Source organism: Hibiscus syriacus, unplaced genomic scaffold (genome assembly GCF_006381635.1).
Source record: "Hibiscus syriacus cultivar Baekdansim isolate YM2019G1 unplaced genomic scaffold, ASM638163v2 tig00111057_pilon, whole genome shotgun sequence".
Lineage (NCBI taxonomy): Eukaryota > Viridiplantae > Streptophyta > Magnoliopsida > Malvales > Malvaceae > Hibiscus > Hibiscus syriacus.
The window spans coordinates 702975-722567 of NW_024062965.1; the positions used below are offsets into that span (position 1 = coordinate 702975).

General features: G+C 35.2%; 2 protein-coding genes across 2 annotated transcripts; one reads left to right on the plus strand and one right to left on the minus strand.

The window, feature by feature from the left end:
* Positions 1 to 705: 705 nt before the first annotated feature.
* Positions 706 to 3433, plus strand: LOC120151437 (cyclin-D1-1-like). Its single transcript, XM_039163895.1, has 6 exons — positions 706 to 1301; positions 1542 to 1628; positions 1905 to 2003; positions 2129 to 2328; positions 2423 to 2555; positions 2638 to 3433. Exons 1-6 carry the CDS (start codon positions 1050 to 1052, stop codon positions 2848 to 2850), a joined length of 984 nt encoding a protein of 327 aa, XP_039019826.1. The 5' UTR covers positions 706 to 1049; the 3' UTR covers positions 2851 to 3433.
* Positions 3434 to 7812: 4379 nt separating this feature from the next.
* On the minus strand, positions 7813 to 8374 carry LOC120151433. The gene is made up of 2 exons (XM_039163892.1): positions 8119 to 8374; positions 7813 to 8021 (listed from the first exon to the last, which is right to left on the minus strand). Exons 1-2 carry the CDS (start codon positions 8372 to 8374, stop codon positions 7813 to 7815), a joined length of 465 nt encoding a protein of 154 aa, XP_039019823.1.
* Between the last annotated feature and the right edge of the window lie 11219 nt (positions 8375 to 19593).

The window sequence follows — 19593 nt, forward strand, 5'->3', positions numbered from 1 at the left end:
TTTAAATAATTCATTTCATTATTAAATATTATGTAGATTAATGATGTTATCTAATATAATAATAATTTTAATCATAAATATTTACACAATTTATAAATTTGGCTTTAATTGAAATAATCCAATAAATTTACTTATTCATATTTAAAAATTTAAAAGTTGCACGAACCAAAAGTTAAATATCAAATTATAGAGAGTTATCTTTAAACAGATACAACCTTATATTTACCCTAGATTAATAAAAAAAAATTAATATTTACATGCTATATTATTTTCCTATTATTTTTATGGTTATGCAAATAATTCAACAATTACATGCTGCTGCTATATGATAAAGTATAGTTGTTCATCAACTGCTTTGATAGCTTATTTGATTTGATTTTATCGTAAAAAAATTAATTTTATAGAATTTTAAATATAAATAATTACACTTATTGAGTTGTTTTATTTTAAGATAAAATTATAGGATGTATAAATTTTGGGACTAAATATGTTATTATATCATACCACATTATAAGTTCATTTCAATATTAACTATGTGATGACCTATTTGTAATAATATTTTAAATAAGTGACCTGTTTGTTATCAAATCCATACTTAAGTGATCTTGGATGTACTTTACCCTAATAACAATGACTCTCTGTCTCTTAAATTCTTCAACAAACAAAACTTTGTGAGTACCCTCCAAAATGGAATCCCGTTTCCCGGGAAAATCTTGCCCCTCAATCAACCCCGAAATTTTTTTTACCACCCTCCCCTTAAAGAATCCCTCAGATTTTTATATCCCAAGCTCCCCATCCCCCAACTTTCAAAAACTACATCATCGCTTCAAAACCCCAAACCGTTTGTCTCTCTCTCTCTCTCTCTCTCTCTCTCTCTCTCCCCTTTTCATCTATATCCCTCCCTCATTCACACAAACGCCGACCCATTGTAGAAGAACATCTCCGTAGCTCTGTTTCGACATCGAGATTACTCGATCTACTGGCGGGTATGGAGAGATAATGAGGAGGAATCAACGGCCACAATTGCCGTCGTTGAAACCGCTATCGATATGTCGTTATCATGTTCCGATCGCTTCACAGACTTGCTCTGCGCCGAGGATTCGGACGAGGTGTTATCTGGCGAGTCGCCGGCATTTTCGTCGGAGCTGGAGTCTCCGGCGAATTCAATCGAGGAATCCTCCATCGATGGCTTCATCGAAGACGAAACGGACTTCGTCCCCGGATTCGATTACTTGGCCCGGTTTCAGTGTCGATCTCTTGACGCGTCGGCTCGAGAGGAATCTGTTGCATGGATTCTAAAGGTAGACTGTTAACTAATACTGTGCAAACAATCTCTGTTCATCGTTATTACAATAGTACCACTGGCGCACGTTAGTTCAAAAATTTCAAAGTTCTACTAAAATGCACGTTGAAGCCGATTGATGGACGGTGATGAATAATTGATAGGCCGGCTGTTGCTTTCAACTGTTTCGATTTCATTTTACTTTTTTTTTTCTCTTCCATTCAAGTAACGCTGATGATCCCTTTTTGTTTGTTTGCAGGTGCAAGCATACTACAATTTGCAGCCTTTGACGGCCTATCTTTCCGTTAACTATTTGGATCGGTTTTTGTATTCCCGCCGCTTGCCGGTGAGCTCTTCTTTCCGCCACTTTTAACTTCAGTAAAGGATTTATTAGGTGGATAACGGAAACGGAATCATTAATTTTTCTCTTTTGATGCAATCATTTGTCTTTTCAACGACAGTGGGTTTTTATTTATGAAGTTTCAACAACGAAATTCTGAAAAGGACACGAGCAACTCAGTAATTAATTAAAAACATGCATTTAAGTTTTATGATCAGTAACTTGATATAAATATATTCATTGTTTCTTTTTAAAGAAGTAATATTTTTTACTACTATTCAGGAAAATAGTGGGTGGCCATTGCAACTTTTGTCGATTGCTTGCTTGTCGTTAGCGGCGAAGATGGAGGAACCTCTTGTTCCATCTCTTGTAGATCTTCAGGTATAATAACAATGCTTCTTCCGTCAACAACAAAATTTTCAGTAAACTTTTAACAATTTCTGGAAACTTTTATTTTGACTGAATAGAAATTATTGTAATTCCCACAAAATGCTGCATCTATGCAGGTAGAGGGAGCGAAATACATTTTTGAACCAAAAACAATTCAGAGAATGGAGCTGCTTGTGCTGACGGTTCTGGATTGGAGACTGCGATCAGTAACGCCATTCAGTTTCATTGATTTCTTTGCATGCAAGCTCGACCCAACCGCTACTTTTCTGGGCTTCTTGATTTCAAGGGCCTCGGATATTATTTTATCCAATATCAAAGGAACTATTATCATGATCAATTCTATTCTATTTCCGTCGGTTGATATCGTATACGAGCTTCCTGACATTCGTATTTGTTTTGATGCTGTGAACAGAGGCCAGCTTTCTAGAGTATCGGCCGTCAAGCATTGCTGCGGCGGCGATACTTTATGCAGCCAACCAAATCCCAAACTTGTCTCTTTTCAATCCCGAACATGCGGGGTCATGGTGTGATGGACTAAGCAAGGTAGGTTCAATTAACTAATGTTCAAACTGAGAAATTACTGGAAAATTCCAATATGGTAAAAGAAAAAAACCAAAATTTGCAGGAGAAAATCCTAAGCTGCTACAGGTTAATGCAAGAGCTTGTGGAAGACAATGCCAGGAGGAAACAACCAAAGGTCTTACCACAGCTTCGAGTGACGATCCGAGGCCGAATGAGGCCGAGTGACTCATCTTCCTCATCTTCTTCACCTTCATACAAAAGAAGAAAATTAAATAACTGGTTCCGGCCGGTGGATGACGACAGAAACTGCAAGTAAGAAAAGAAAAATGGTGGCCCAAGTTGTGTAGAAACCTAAATATATATATATATGATTTTGGTGAAGGGTCAGGGTTTTGAGAGTAAATTGACATGCAAGAGTATATGCATATGTGCATGTAAAGAAAAAGGCAAAAAAAGAAGAGTTTGCAGATTTATTAGTATATAATTAGGCTAGTAGGAATGGGGGTGCAGATTCCCTAGGGAGTGGGGGGTTTTGTCGCATAACTATTTTAGTGTGATGGCGTGGTCCCTTAGGCCGAAAGCAGAGAGACTTGGGTTGGCCGATTTAGGGATAAAAAACGTTCAAGTTTAGGGTTGAATGGATTGTGTGTTCACTGCATTTGGCATGTGTGGAACACACGTGTTTCTGTGTGCTTTTTTGGCGGGAAATGCCTCTTTTCTTTTTCATTCATCTTCTGTTCTTTCTACATATTACGCCGTGCGTGTTACGGTGACACGTGTGTGCCTGTATATATTTTTTTCCTCTTTATCTCTTTAACTTTTTAAAGATCCTCTAGAGGAGGAAAATCTGTTTAATGACCAGTTTTTGGTTCATAAACAAATATACTGTCTTTGGGGCCTTTTTAAGCTTGTTGTATTCGACCCGTGAACAAATAAAAACCGGATTATAATATTATTTCCTCTCGTTTCAATCCAGTCTCTTCATTCTTTTGTTTTTCCTCTTAATTGACATTACACAATTTGTATGCAAATTCTAAAGCAAAAATTCAATGAATGAAGAGAAGTTTGTGGAGTCACCGATTTGGTGAGTGAAGGGACTAGGACTTGTGTCCCCTCAGTTCCCGGCCACAATTGCCAGTTTCTCACTGCTCATCGCCCCCAACATGCCAAGATGCTTTCCTCTCTTCCTTAAATATCTCCTCCCAGATATAAATAAGTTTTATGGCAACCTTACACATACAGGAAGAAAAAAGTTTTGGGCGAATTTATAAGTGGTTTTATTGGTTAAAAGTAATTTTTTATACTAAAAAGATAATTTTGTTCTTTTTCGGGTTAATTCAACAAGTGGTTTTATTGGTTAAAATTAATTTTTTTATACTGAAAAGATAATTTTGTTCTCTTTAGGTATTATAAAGTTCAAGTAGTTATTCTATAACTGTGTTGTTAAAATTTATTTTTTAAATAAATATTATATTATAATCATTCTAAACTATTTAAATAAAAAAAGTTTGGACAAATCAAGTGGAACGTAAAAACGCAACCTTACAATTTTAGGGTATATTAATCTCTTGCATGTTGATGTGGGTGAAGATTACAACAATGGCCCTTTAAACGAAACGGTGCAGTTTTAGGCCAACTCAACCAATCGGCATGCAAATCGCATTATAACCTTTTCATGCCACTTCACTCCCCTCACTACACGTGGTATCTTATTGTATGGACCAGGGTGAAAGGAAATCCGACACGAGATGACAATTATTCAAGAGTCCTATTTTATCTAACTCACTTGGACTCCTTCGTAATTCACCTTCTCACCATTGTATATTCGTCTCCAAAGATGAAGGGATGCAAGGACCACAACCCATTCTCATATAACTATAATGTCAGCTTCATTATTGACATTAATTGATGACCAAGTCTTTGTTTAATTGTTTCATAACGTAAATTTTTTAATTGTAAATAAATATTAAAAATTAATCAACGTTTTCTTTAGAGATTATGTGATAACTTTATCGGTCAACCGAATAACGTTAAGAGGGGTTGAATTGACTTTTTTAAGAATTTAATGGAAGTAATCGAAAAAATAAACTTTTTGCACAACACATTCTCATATAACTATAATGTCAGCTTCATTATTGACATTAATTGATGACCAAGTCTTTGTTTAATTGTTTCATAACGTAAATTTTTTAATTGTAAATAAATATTAAAAATTAATCACCGTTTTCTTTAGAGATTATGTGATAACTTTATCGGTCAACCGAATAACGTTAAGAGGGTTGAATTGACTTTTTAAGAATTTAATGGAAGTAATCGAAAAAATAAACTTTTTGCACAACACATTCTCATATAACTATATGTCAGCTTCATTATTGACATTAATTGATGACCAAGTCTTTGTTTAATTGTTTCATAACGTAAATTTTTTAATTGTAAATAAATATTAAAAATTAATCACCGTTTTCTTTAGAGATTATGTGATAACTTTATCGGTCAACCGAATAAAGCTAAGAGGGGTTGAATTGACCTTTTTAAGAATTTGGTGGAAGTAATCGAAAAAATAAACTTTTTGCAGACAGATTTAGAGTGGTTATACTTTCTTAAATAAAGTCTGCATCCAATACCTTAGCATCCATACTAAAGATTTATCAAATCCATTAGATTTGCTTACCTTTAAAGACAATGTGTAACCTTACAAACACTTCAAGGTTTATACCCCAAAACCTTGAATACACACTCTCCCTAAGAGTAATTGCAAATTTAGCAAACAAAAAAAAACCTCATAAAGGCAAATATGTTTGCACAAATTAAGCACTCACCAAAATCACACTTGAATAAATTTAACAATTGTAGCTCACAAATGTGTTACAAATGAATTTGACAATTTTTGCTCTAAACCTCTATTGATGTTGGTTTGACCTTCCAATTTATTTTCTTGTTGTTCTCCATTTGAATTTTGGTCATTTTTATGTCTTCTAACATCAATCTAGTCGTTTGGAGTTGTTGGAATCATTAATTTTGAGCATTTAATGCTCACCTGCACATTTGGTATCGATACCGGGATGTTGGTATCAAGACCGAGCATCCTAATGGTCAAATTTATAACCGTTGAACTCTTGGTATTGATACTATTTGAATAAGTATCGATATTCAGTCACCGATCTCAATACTGGGACAATGGTCTTGAAACTGAGAAGCCTTCTGGGCTTTTGGTATCAAGACTAGCACCCTAGTCTCGAGACTGGGAGGGGTTTTGACTAAAATACAAGTATTTTGAGCTTTGAAGCAAGACTTGCAATTTTTTTTTAAAAATTACTCAAGAACATTAATGATCATTTTTCACACTTTAAAACTGTTTATGATAAATTCTTTATAAAATTGTGAAATGCAAATTTTAAAAACTTAAATCATTTACAAATTCATGTTATATCAAAATCAAAAGTTAATTCAACATTATGATTTGAATTTCCTTTGGTCTAATGTGTCATTTTTCTTGTTTAGAATTCTGTATACAAACCTTGTGTTCCTTTGTTTCCTACTAATTTGCATTTGTTTGTTTTTCATTGTTTTATGTATTTACATGTCTTTAATTTTGTTAACACAATCCACTTATTAGAAATTTATAAATGAAAAAATAATCAAAGTAGACCAACATGAAATAAATCAAACAAAATAATTAAAATTTAGCTTGGTTTAACACTGTCTACTAAACTACTTTTATGGATGAAAGAAGAATAAATTACTATAAACGTAAAGATAACAAAGAGTGTATATACATGGAATTCCATGTATACCAAAGATTTAATATATTTAAAAAAATCAGTGTATTAAAAACTCTCCCAATATCCTTACAAAACATATCATTCAAACAAAGGTATCAAAAGGACTACATCTCTTAGATAATTATATTATCATAATTCTAAAAGTTAAGATATATTCTATTTTTATAATCAGTTTCGAACATATTCTATATTTAAAGAGTTGATTGTGAACAATGTGAGTAGTTTTTGTTAACTACTCCTTAATGATTGGTTTATGCCCATGCAATAGCACGTTCCCACTCCAGTTTTTGGAGTTATGCATGGATGTGCACAAAAGGTAAGGTATAATGGGTTCTTTTGGGTGGTTTTTGATGGGGAACCACCCCTATAAAAACCCATCTAGCCAAGGTCCCTAAGTATCAAACACAATTCATTGCAAAGCAAAGCATTTCATTTGAGCGCATTTGGAAATCTATTCCATCTAGTGAGGTTTTGAGTGTTTAGAAGATCCTTAGCGGTTCTAGTCTTTGTGCAGCCAAGTTTGAAGTACTTGGCAGTTCGTGGTGGTTCACGGTGGTTCAACAACGTATATGGCAGTGGTACAATCAAATCCCAGATTTCAACATAAGGTGTAGGCAATGGCTGGAGGTGTTTATAACGATCCTTTTACTATGCATTTATGCTCGATGCATTTCTAACATTTGGTCATGAGCATGGTTAAATCTTTGTCTAGTCGTTTAAAGTTGTGAAATTCTTGAAATTAAAATTTAAGTTCTAGACATTTAAATGAATTAACACTTCATCCTATTATCTGACTAACAGATCGTGTCTGAAAATATTATTATATGACACTTTTGATTTATTGTTGTCAAGAAAATGTGGTTGATTATATATATAAAAAAAGGCTTTAGAATGTGTTATTTGCAGAGATTGGAAACGTGATGATCGAGTCTAAGGTTTGTTTTCTTTGAAGAAATTAATTATCACATTGCTTTAATGTATAAGGTCCCTCCATTTACAACACACCCTTTTCAACTAACTACCTTTTGATTTTTTTTAAACACTTTCTGCCTTCTAATTGGTTTCTGAATGGACCTGTTTTAATCGGTCAGCTGAGCCATTGCATGATATGAGTTGAATTAAAAATTACAATGATTTAAATAAGATTATTATCTGTATCCTAAGAATACAAATGGGCTAAGTGCTTGAGGTTAGGCAATTGACACCCAAGCCTAGACCACCGACAACAACTGTCTAATTGGACTGGAGTTAATACATAACTTTATCTGTTGTGTTGAACAAATAAGCCTAAGTGCAAGTAAATGGCCCCAATGGACACCTTGAAGGAGGGTAGAGTGCACTCTCAAACCCAGTCTAAGTTACCATCTTCATTCATATGAGTGAATTTCTATTTTTTTTCCTCCATATTTTTGGGGGGTTCATAATGAAACTGTTATTGATTACCACTCTCAAACCCAGTCTGATCTTTACAAAACATAACCCCAAACAAAACAATATTAGCTTGCAGACTCAGAGATGCTCTGCAATGAAGGCCGCCATGATTTCGAGCTCATCGCCGGCGCTGTCCTCGGGCGTCGTCTTTCATGCTCCGTCACCCGCGTCTGCAAGTTCCCTTGTTCATGCTCCGACATTTCATTTGATTCCAGGCGGCGTTGTTGCCTCTTCGTTTTCGCATATTTCTTCGCCTTGAGAACCTCCATAACCTCTGCAAAATGCACAGGCAATCAGTTTCTTAATCAAAAACAAGTAAAAAAAAGAATAAGAACACGAAGCAATAATCAGGGTCCGGTGAAAAAAAAGACCTTGAGAAGTGATGAGGCGATAAGCATGGCCGAGGGCGAGAGGATCACGAGGACGAAGAAGCTTGACACGAGTGAAACGCGGCGCCTTATCATCATCTTGATCGGATTCAGGTAACGGAATGATGAGCGAAACATAATGACCTGGATTCATTCTCATGACTTCACTCGCCGGAACCCACCAGTACATCCTCTCGATCTTCCCACAAGGAGGTTGAATCACTAACACGGCGGCGTCGATGGCCTGACAATTCCCCATTATGATGCAAAACGAAAGAGAAGAAAGATAGAAAGATCAGAGAGAAGAAAAGGTGGGGAAGGCGCAGCTGATATATACAAATAATAACAGAGTGAACGAAGCAGGCTTCATAAACGCCACATTAATAATAATGAGATTTTAAGGGTAGTTATTAGATTATGATTGTTTCTAAATCAAATGTTTATATACAAATAACTTAAAAGCATGACGAATGGACACCGGCACTAGGCCTTGGAAAGCGGCACGACCTCCACGTGGAGAATTCTTACAACTTGTACTAGTAGGTTTAGGTCTTTGGGTGTGGACGAGGTCACATGATCTTATATTAATAATATTAGATTTTGTTATAAGATTTTGAAATTTAATTTGTAAAAATTATAATCACATTATAAATAAGATACAATTTTATATTTCTTAAATCAAATATAATATTTTATATTTTATTAAAATTAACTAAATAATATAATTGCAATATTTTCTATAATATGATTTCATTATCTTACCTTCTATAATTTTGTTTTTAAAATTAATTTTACATTTTAAAAACCAAACATCTTTTAAATTTATTCAATTTAGTAGTAAATAGTATGTCAGTTTTAAAATATAAGTATTTTCAAAATAGTAATATATTAATTTTTATACTTGAAAAATAGAAATTAGATCAAACCTTGTCGACACTGTTTTTCGCCCAGGCGGGGAAAGATCAATATCGACTCGGGAGTATTCTCTTTGAAAATCATTTCGAATATGAGGAGTCGCCACCAATCATTTAAGGTGCGATTGGAACACCGTAAAAACATGGTGATTTTAATAAAACATTTTATTTTTATCAAAATACTGAGTTTTGGGATCTGCGAAAATCCAAAAATCAGGTTCGGGAGTCAGTTACGCGTGGGGAAGGATTAGCACCCTCACAAGCGCCCAAAAGTTGGTACATAGTTGGTTACCCTATATTTAAAATTGAAAATTTTGAGTTCGATCTTTATTTAATTTAAAAATCATTAAGGATGCAAAGTTGAAAAATGTATTCGTTTATCGAGACCGATAGCATTCGCCCCCGAGCGTAAATGCAGGAGATTAGCTATTATGTCTAATAACCGAACATTGCCTCGTTTTTAGAAAACATGATGTGGTTTTGAAAAGGATGTCGACTTATTTAGGGAATTACCAGTAGTCACCCCCTGAGCACGATCGCGGAGGATATACTATTAACTCATTAATAAGTGACAGTGCCTTAAGTTTTAAAAACAATGCAATCAAACAAAATTTTATTTAATCCTAATTATACTAAAAATAAATTAAGGTTTTTTCTAACCTACGGTGTCAAATTATGAAAATTAAAGAACCTAGGGGCTCAAGCCTAAGAACGTGGGCTCTAATATTAATCATATTTGATTTTAATTAATTGTTGAATTGAATAACCGAAATGGTCCCTTGAGCATTACGCGAGGGCCAACTCGAATTATTCCCTAAATTAAAAGACTAGTTTGAAATCTAAGCTAAAATGGAAGTTCTATTTAACCTATTTAATTATGTCAATATTTAAAGTCTAATTGAAGTTCGAGACTAACAGGGTCAAGGTTTAAAATACCGAGTTCTGAAAGATTTAAAAGAATAAGGATCTAATTGCATAAATATAAAATGACAATGATTAAAATGCAAGAAAATAAAGATAACTAAATCCAAAATTAAAATGTGACTAAAATGAATAAATTGAAAATATCACATCCAAATCCTAATAAAATAAGAAACAAAATCTAAACAGTGGCTATAATGAATAATCATAAAACATTGATTAAATAAAATGAAGTGTAGGTTAATATGCTTAAACGCAAATAAATAAAAAATAAAATGTTAGAAATAATAACAAAGTACTGAAATAAAATACAACATAATTAAATGGAAGAAAAATAAAATGCTGAAATTTAAAGTGCTAGAAAATAAATAAAATAAAATAAAAAACAGAAATAAATTACATAAATTTAAAAGTTAGGGGCTAGTTTGTGTAATAAAATAAATATTAGTAGTTAGCAGAGTCCGAACCATAATAATGTGGGTTTTACCCCGGATCGGGTCACCACAAGGTCGAATCGAATAATGTAAACAAATATATAAAAATAAAATAAGTTAATATTTAACATAGTCCGAACCATAATAATGTGGATCTTACCCCGGATCGGGTCACCACAAGGTCGAATTGAATATTAGAAATAAATAAATAAATAAATAACAATGATTAAAGTGCAATAAAATAAAAGTTAGTGGTTAATATGCAATTAAATAAAAGTTAGTAGTTAGAAATAAATAACATAGCAAAAAAGTGACCAAATTAAAAGTTAGTAAAATTTGCATGAATATTCGAAATAAATAAAACATAAGTGACTAAAGTGCAAAGGACTAAAGTACAGGGAGGTTATATGTGGTTTGCCCAAAAATACCAAACAGACCCATTTTCCTTTCTTCTCTATGTGACTACCCTTTTCTTTCAAAACCATCACTACCGACAACCCTGTTTGGAGCCCTATGGCACCACCGACTGTCAGGCCATGGCAGCCCACTCCCTCGCCTCACACCGGACCTCACACGGGCTGTCGAAGGGTACACCCAACCGAGGCAAAACAGCCCCCAAGAGGCACCTTTTTCCTTCTCTTTGTAACCGGTTGAAAAGACCTTAGTTTTGCTCTAACCGCCGTTCCTCCAACCGACCGAACGATGGTCGGTTTAACAACAACCTAGATCTAAGCAAACCCCAAAGGAAAAGACTCAAAACAACCCTCCAACACTCATCGACACGCTAAACCGACATCCCAAACCGTTGTACGAAATCCCAACCTCACCATCCAAACCAACCTAAACCGACGACCGACGACTCGGGCCAACACCCTCCCTAACTTAACGCATTAATGTAAAAAAAATAAAGAGAATGAGCATGAAAAAAGGGAAAAATACGTGAAGAGCAGAGCAAATTTTCTGTTTAAAAATAAACTGGGGAGCTAGGGATGTTTACAGCTTTGTGTGTGGCTTTTAAAGCCATACAAATTTACAAAAGGCACAATTACAAGTATGGTCCCTGGATTTTGTTCCTTATTTTATTGTAGGACAAAATTAGGGTATTACAGCTGTCCCTCTTTATTCGTCTATTATGTAAACAATGATTTAGCAAAGATAAATAATGGCCTAATTTTGTCTAGCTACAATGTTTGCTTCGGATCTGGAGCTCCAATTTCTTCTGATCGGTTGAGTTCTTCTCATTATGAACTCTTCGCTGGGGATGTCAATCTACTTTCTTCTGTGATGAAATCTAGCAAAAATGACGATATTGATCCACCTCCTTCTGTGATGGAATTGAACGTAATGTCAGTGCTGATCTACCTCCTTCTGTGATAGATTTGAGCAAAATGTTGATGTTGATCCAAATCCTTATGCGATGGATATGAGTGAAATGAAAACGTCAATCCACCTCATTTTGCGATGGAATCGAACGAGATGTCGGTGCTGATCTACCTCCTTTTGTGATATAATCAAGCAAAAAGTTGATGTTGATCCAACTCCATATGTGATGAATGAAAATATCGATCCATCTCCTTCTGTGATGGAATCAAAACAAGGTGTGTGTGCTGATCTACCTCCTTCTGTGATAGAATTGAGCTAAAAGTTGACGCTGATCCAACTTCTTCTGCGATGGATTCGAGCGAAATGTTGGTGTTGATCTACCTCATTCTGTGATAGAAACGAGCAAAAAGTTGATGTTGATCCAACTCCTTCTGTGATGGATTTGAGCGAACAAATGTCGATCCACCTCCTTCTGTGATGGAAATCGAGTGAAATGTTGGTGCTGATTTACCTCCTTCTGTGATAGACGAGCCAGAAGGAACAGTTCTTTTCATTATGAACTTCTTCTCCTTCGTTGGACAAGTTCTTCTCATTATGAACTCTTCGTTGGAAATGTTGAGTTAAGGTTGAAACAAGCTCTTTTCATTATGAACTTCTTCTCCTTCGTTGGACGAGTTCTTCTCATTATGAACTCTTCGTTGGAAATGTTGAGCTAAGGTTGAAACAAGCTCTTCTCATTATGAACTTTTTCTCCCTCATTGGACGAGTTCTTCTCATTATGAACTCTCCATTGAAAATCTTGAACCAAAGTTGAACAAGTTCTTCTCATTATGAACTTCTTCTCCCTCATTGAATGAGTTATTCTCATTATGAACTCTCCACTAGAAATGTTGAGCCAAGGTTGAACAAGTTCTTCTCATTATGAACTTCTTCTCCCTTATTTGATGAGTTCTTCTCATTATGAACTCTCCACTGGAAATGTTGAGCCAAGGTTGAACAAGTTCTTCTCATTATGAACTTCTTCTCCCCCATTGGATGAGTTCTTCTCATTATGAACTCTCCACTGGCAATGTTGATCGATTTATCTTCTCTTTAAAGATTTTCAAACCTGCAAAATATTATCGTGTGTCAGTAATAATTGTGTTGGAAGTACCCGAAGGTATTGACCCAAAGGTCCTCGAATTTTGCTGAAACTCATTTCTTTCAAAAATGAAGACGTGAATTGATTCTTTGCTGAAATTTTCTTCTTCAACATGGAATTGTGAAATGAAACCTCTGTTAACTGTGGAATTCTTGTCAAATATTCAACATCTGGATGAAAATGAATAAGAAACCAATTTTAAGAGAAGCTCTCTCGAGTGAGATAAATTTTATTTCGAGGCAAAATTGTCTCAAGCGACGAAGTTGGTTTTTAGAAAAACCATCTCAAGTGAAATAAAATTTATTGTTTCAAAGGAAAACACAATCAAGGGTTTTGTGTTTCAAGAGGAATTGTCTATAGGGAGACAAAATCCAGTTCAAGGGAAACGATCTCAAAGATCAGTGTTTCAAGGAAAACTGTCTCAAGAGAGACAAAACACGTTTAAAGGGAAACGACCTCAAAGATTTTATGTTTCAAGAGGAATTGTCTATAGGGAGACAAAATTCAGTTAAAGGGAAACGATCTCAAAGATCAGTGTTTCAAGGAAAACTGTCTCAAGAGATACAAAACTCGTTTAAAGGGAAACAACCTCAAAGATTTTATGTTTCAAGAGAAACTGTCTCAAGGGAGACAAAATTTTTTTCAAGAGAAATATATTCAAAGATTTTTTTTTTCAAAAGAAACTGTCTCAAGCTAGATAAAACGAGATGAAATTTGTTTTGAGGAAAATTGTCTCAAAAGAGACAAAACTTGTTTTGAGTAAAAATTGTCTCAAGTGAGATGAAATTCTTTTTTTTTCTTTTTGCATAATCGTCAAGAAATCCCTGAAAATCATGCTTAGTTTCTAAAAACTCATTTGAAAATATCCTGCAATGGAGGTCTTATGGATGGCCCGAAGGACTTACAAATCAAGAAACCCCCGAAGGCTTAGTTTCTAAAATCTCATTTGAAAACATCCTGCACTGAAGGTCTTATGGATGGCCCGAAGGACTTACAAATCAAGAAACCCCGAAGGCTTAGTTTCTAAAATCTAATTTAAAAACATCCTGCACCGAAGGTCTTATGGATGGCCTGAAGGACTTACAAATCAAGAAACCCCCGAAGGCTTAGTTTCTAAAATCTAATTTGAAAATATCATGTTGTTTGGGTAACATGCCCCATATCAAAGTAATGATTCTTCTTGGATTGGGCTCCTTGAGGTTCTGTCAATATAATCCCTTCATTCAAGGCTTGAATCCTGTCTTTTTTCTTCTCTTCTTTTCTTGGAAAATCTGTAAAAATATGCTTTGATGCATGCAATATGAATGCAACATGTAATGCATGACTTTCTTATATACAGAAATATCTATCAGTAATAATCTTTTGACTTCAAAATGGAGATCTCGGTATTCTTTCACTCTTGTATGAAGTTTGCCCCTAACATCAGCGTGGTCAAACTAATCCTCTTGAACAATCATGTCTCTCTCATCTTCTATCTTTTATCTTGCTTCTTCAACATGATTCTAGAAAAAGTGTTTCCTCCTTTGGATTCTCGTTGTGATCAGATTGATGACTGGGCACCTTACACATCTTTGATTTGACCTTTCAATCAGAATCGCTTCTCTAGAGTTCTTGGCTAACTGTAGCATGAATGATTCATTTCTCTGGGTAAGCTCTGCTTGTGTTCATCTTTCAACCCTGACAATCCAAGCGACAGGGATCATTCACCACGTCTGTTTGGTTTGAATCTTGTGATCTTAACGGCATATTGTTTAGATAATGCCCCAATGCGGGTACTCATAGCTCTATTTGTGCCAAAATCTCCATTTTAAAGGTTCTTGCTCTTGTATCGCTAACTAGTAGTTTTAACGAATAACTTGAGGGCTTCTCTTCACGATGCCACAACCAGATGGACACTTCAGAAGTGATCATAATTGTCTTTCATTTTTCTATGAGCTGGGATATGTGTCATCTTCAACTAAGGCGATCATCTGCTTCTGATAATGTCACAATGAGGTGTTAGAAGTTTCGCCCTCTAGTCCTTGTGATCTTTCAGACTATATTCTTTCAAGAAATGTTTCATTGTTTGTTTTTTTTCGATAGAGGCAGAATGAGCCTCATCAGCTTCAAGGACCTTTTTCACTTGAGATTGTCTTGTTTGAAAATGTTTTTCTTCTTTCTTTTGTTTTAGAAATGTGAAAATATTGAATAAAATTCAAAAATATTGTCATTTTCTTCTGGATCACAATCAAAACAAATTGTAAAACAAGAGTTCATCGAATATCAAATCAATCAAATTTTCTTTTAATCATTCGAAAATTATTTACATTTGAAAAGTGTAAAGATTAATGATATTATAAGGCTTAGGCTGACTTGGGAAGGACATCTGTTTCGGGTTAATCTGGGGAGGTAATGTGTTTCAGGTTGACTTCTTGCGTTCTTGATTATGGCGTTCATTGATCTGATGAAACAATCGTCATGCTTCTCTTCTGGAAATGTTCATTGGTTCTCAGCCCCGCGAGCGTCTTTGGGTTGTGTAATGCTTTATAAAAATCTTCGTGTTCGAGCTACCTTTTCAGGTTTTCAACTCGAATTCTCCTTTGGTTTCTAGACGTTATCTTAAAATTTACGTCTTGAACCCTCATTTTATTAATTTTTCTATCATGTATTAAAAATTTTAGAAAACTATTTTTTGCAAATAACATTAACCCTGAGGGCCGGAATGAAATCTGAAGATAGTCTCTCCACTTAGAAATCCATGTATGATTAGAAGGGACTTTTCAGGCACGTAACGTAAGCTATGGCTCATGGTTATGAAAGAAAATGATAAATAGGCCCAAACAAGTGTTTAAGGGTTATTGAACCAATGATCAATTCGTTATGTTGTCTTCAATCTTGTCTTGCTCGACTTGAATCTTCTCGCGTACATCTTTTATTCTCTCTTTATTTTCCTTTGGTGTTTCATGATCTTCTGGCGAATTGGTTCTATATCTTTGAACCGCTCGTCTTGGAGTGATTGATCGATTTTCTTTCTTCTTTCTTTATTTCTTTATTTCTCTCTATCTCTCTTTCTTTTTTTTTCTTTTTCTTTTCTTTTTTTCTTTCTTTTCTTTTTTTTCTATCTTTTTTTTCTTTCCTTTTTTATATATTTTCTTCTTTATCTCAGTGTCGTCAACACAATGAGCGCTTCGTATTTGGTCTACCTCGCGGTATTTTGGTATTCCTCACTTTATTTCATCATGACTTGCTTCTGTAGCAAAATCTGGATTGATGCTCTTCACTCATGCGAGCATATATCATTCACTTTTGCCCCTAATGTGGAGGGTGATCCTTGGTTAGGGTTGAATCTGAAGAAAAAATATTGTAGGCTCAAAATGGGACAACAATTGGTATATATATATAAAAGGATAAATGAAACAAAGCCGTTCATCATCTCATACACGAAAGACTTTGTAAAAGAGGTATCCCCAGGGGGACGAGTATTCAGGATTAACCTTATTTACATGAAAACAATGTAATTAATGCATGATAGAATTATTTCAATGATTTCATTTATTTCTTCTTCTTCTTCTTCTTCTATTTGCCCCCAATATGCCCCAATTATTCAAATTCTCTCGCAACAACTTGATCTGCAACACTCCATCTTATCTTTCTTGCAGAAAAGGTCCTCGTCATGCCCTCAGAATTTATTGAGGTTAAGAAACGAATATTGGTTCTATGTCTAGGAAGGGAAAGGTGTGACTTTAAAGTCATTATTCTGAAAAAGGTAATGTTATTGAAAGGTCATTTCTGTCTGGGAAGGGGTATTGAAGGTCTAATCTTGCCCCTTCTCAAAGATCTATAATTAATAAAGTAGTAAAAGAACCTTTAATCCATTCGATATTCAAAGAATTACAAGATTAAAACTTGATTTATTGCTCATAACCTTAGAAGATGACATAAGCCCAATTAACAAAATATATACTAAGGAAAGAACAAAAGCACGTTCAAATAAGACAAGGCCAGTGCAACAAGGTTTCACGGTGAGTGGAAGAACTTCTTGGTAACTGGCCCCATAATGTCTCATTACGAGTTAAAGGTCAATACCCCTGGGTCCAAAAAATCTGGGCCATGCATCTCCGTGCCCCACGGATCTCGATGATGTTCTTTCAACTTCAGACGGTGCTAACATTACGTTCATAACTCTCAATCCTTTTAAAGTACGAATATGGTGACTTCATCTTACCCCAAAACTTTTATCACAAGACTCTTCGCAAGCTATTCCCCGAATCCGTGATTAATGCATGTTGAGATGCAATATATACCATGCAATGTACAATGTATATATGATAATGCAAAGATACAAAAAATGCACATGCAAATGCAAAGATGCATATGCAAATGCAACCCGATATTGATTTCAAAATAACTTAGTTTATACAAAAAGTACTCAACAACACACAACGTCTAAGCACTTAGGCAAAGAGAGTACATCAACATGGAAGCTAAATAGAGAATCTTCCCCTATTCGCTAATCTCTCGAACTCTATCATCAATCCCATGATGCGTCATTCTTCCTCTGATTCTGGGATCACGAAAAACTCTTAAGATTGCCGCTTCTTCAGATAATTCGAGCAACACCACAGGCCTGATTCACTACTCTCTCCATTGCTACATCCTGCCTCAGAATAGCTTCCTGAGCTTGCCATAGTGCGGTTCTAAGTTCTGGATTAGTCAATGGTTGGCTCTCCTCTGACTGTTGAATTCACTGATGGCATCTTTGTACTGTAACTCCTAGCTCAACAATCTTGGCTTTTAAGGCTTCATTTTCCCGCCTGGCTATCTATCGTGCAGATGAGCGGATCAACAATGCTCATTCTAGCTCTGTTATCCTCTTCTTTAACATCTCATTTTCTTCTTGAAGATGGAACCCATTGATGTTGTAAAGGTTCTGAAAAATCTCATCCAATCTAAGCAGATATGCTTCAAGCTGCTCAATCTATGCTCGCCTCTGCGCCAATTTCTGGTTAGCCTCATCTCTTTGCTCTTTCAGTCTCTGAGCGTGCTGTAGAGCTCGGATAATTACCTTCTATGACAAAATTGATTCTTCAGTAGTGATAGAGTGTCCTCGAACCGCATCTGCCCGTATTCGAACCAAGTCTGAACACAAATTGCATTCTCAGTCCCATCGGAAGACATTGCTGCCTTAAGTTCTTTTTATAATAACTAGGTAATCTGGGAATCAATATCGTTTATGAAATTATGTGATATAACAATGATACATGCAAAAATACAATAAGAGCATACAAAAGGAAATCAATGTTAGTAGAAACAAGACAACAAGAATCAAGTTAGTTTAAAAAAAAGTAGTCCATAATCTTAGCAAAAATAAATAAATATGACTCAAAGTTGAGGCTGAAAAAAAGTATACAAAGAAAATTATTAATCCTAACTGCATGCGTTCTAGTTCTCCTAGGCTATCCACATGGATGTAGTGGGGTAGGCTTATTAAATTCTCTATATGAGGCTGGGTTCTAGCAAAGGGTTCCCAAGCCATTTTACAACCTGCTAAGGTTGCCCCCGATTTTGGCCCATTACAGACTTGCGAATCGAGTTCGGCTCAGGGGATCACACCACTAAAAGCGTACCTCGGATTCAGTATCCGGATAGACAACTTAGGGTGCTTTCCAGAGATACTTTGTCAAATCCACACAATGAAGCCCAATGCTCCTCGTGATGTGTGACATTTCTCTCTACATAGGTAAATCGGGTCAGAGCTTGGGTTCAGAGCTATGATATGCAACAATCCTAAATATTCACAAAATGTAAGCATTAACCAGAAAGAAATCTATTTTTTTCTTTTTTGAAATAACATAATGAACCGTAAATTAAATAAGATCGAACTAATAATTTCCAAAATAATAAATATAGGGTAACCCACTCGTGGCTCGACTCTCAATTTGTTTTAAAAACAAAAGTCCCCAGCGGAGCCGCCAAGCTGTCGACACCGTTTTTCGCCCGGGCGGGGAAAGACCAATACCGACTCGGGAGTATTCTCTTTGAAAATCATTTCGAATATGAAGAATCGCCACGAATCATTTAAGGTGCGATTAGAACACCGTAAAAACAGGGTGATTTTAATAAAACATTTTATTTTTATCAAAATACTGAGTTTTGGGATCTGCGAAAATCCAGAAATCAGGTTCGGGAGTCAGTTACGCGTGGGGAAGGATTAGCACCCTCAGAAATGCCCAAAAATTGGTACCTAGTTGGTTACCCTATATTTAAAATTGGAAATTTTGAGTTCGATCTTTATTTAATTTAAAAATCATTAAGGATGCAAAGTTGAAAAATGTATTCGTTTATCGAGATCGATAGCATTCGCCCCCGAGCATAAATGCGGGAGATCAGCTATTATGTCTAATAACCGAACATTGCCTAGTTTTTAGAAAACATGATGTAGTTTTGAAAAGGATGTCGACTTATTTAAGGAATTACCAGTAGTCACCCCCTGAGCACGATCGCAGAGGATATACTATTAACTCATTAATAAGTGAACATTGCCTTAAGTTTTAAAAATGATGCAATCAAACAAAATTTTATTTAATCCTAATTATACTAAAAATAAATTAAGGCTTTTTCTAACATACGGTGTCAAATTATGAAAATTAAAGAACCTAGGGGCTCAAGCCTAAGAACGTGGGCTCTAATATTAATCATATTTGATTGTAATTAATTGTTGAATCGAATAACCGAAATTGTCCCTCGAGCGTTACGCGAGGGCCAA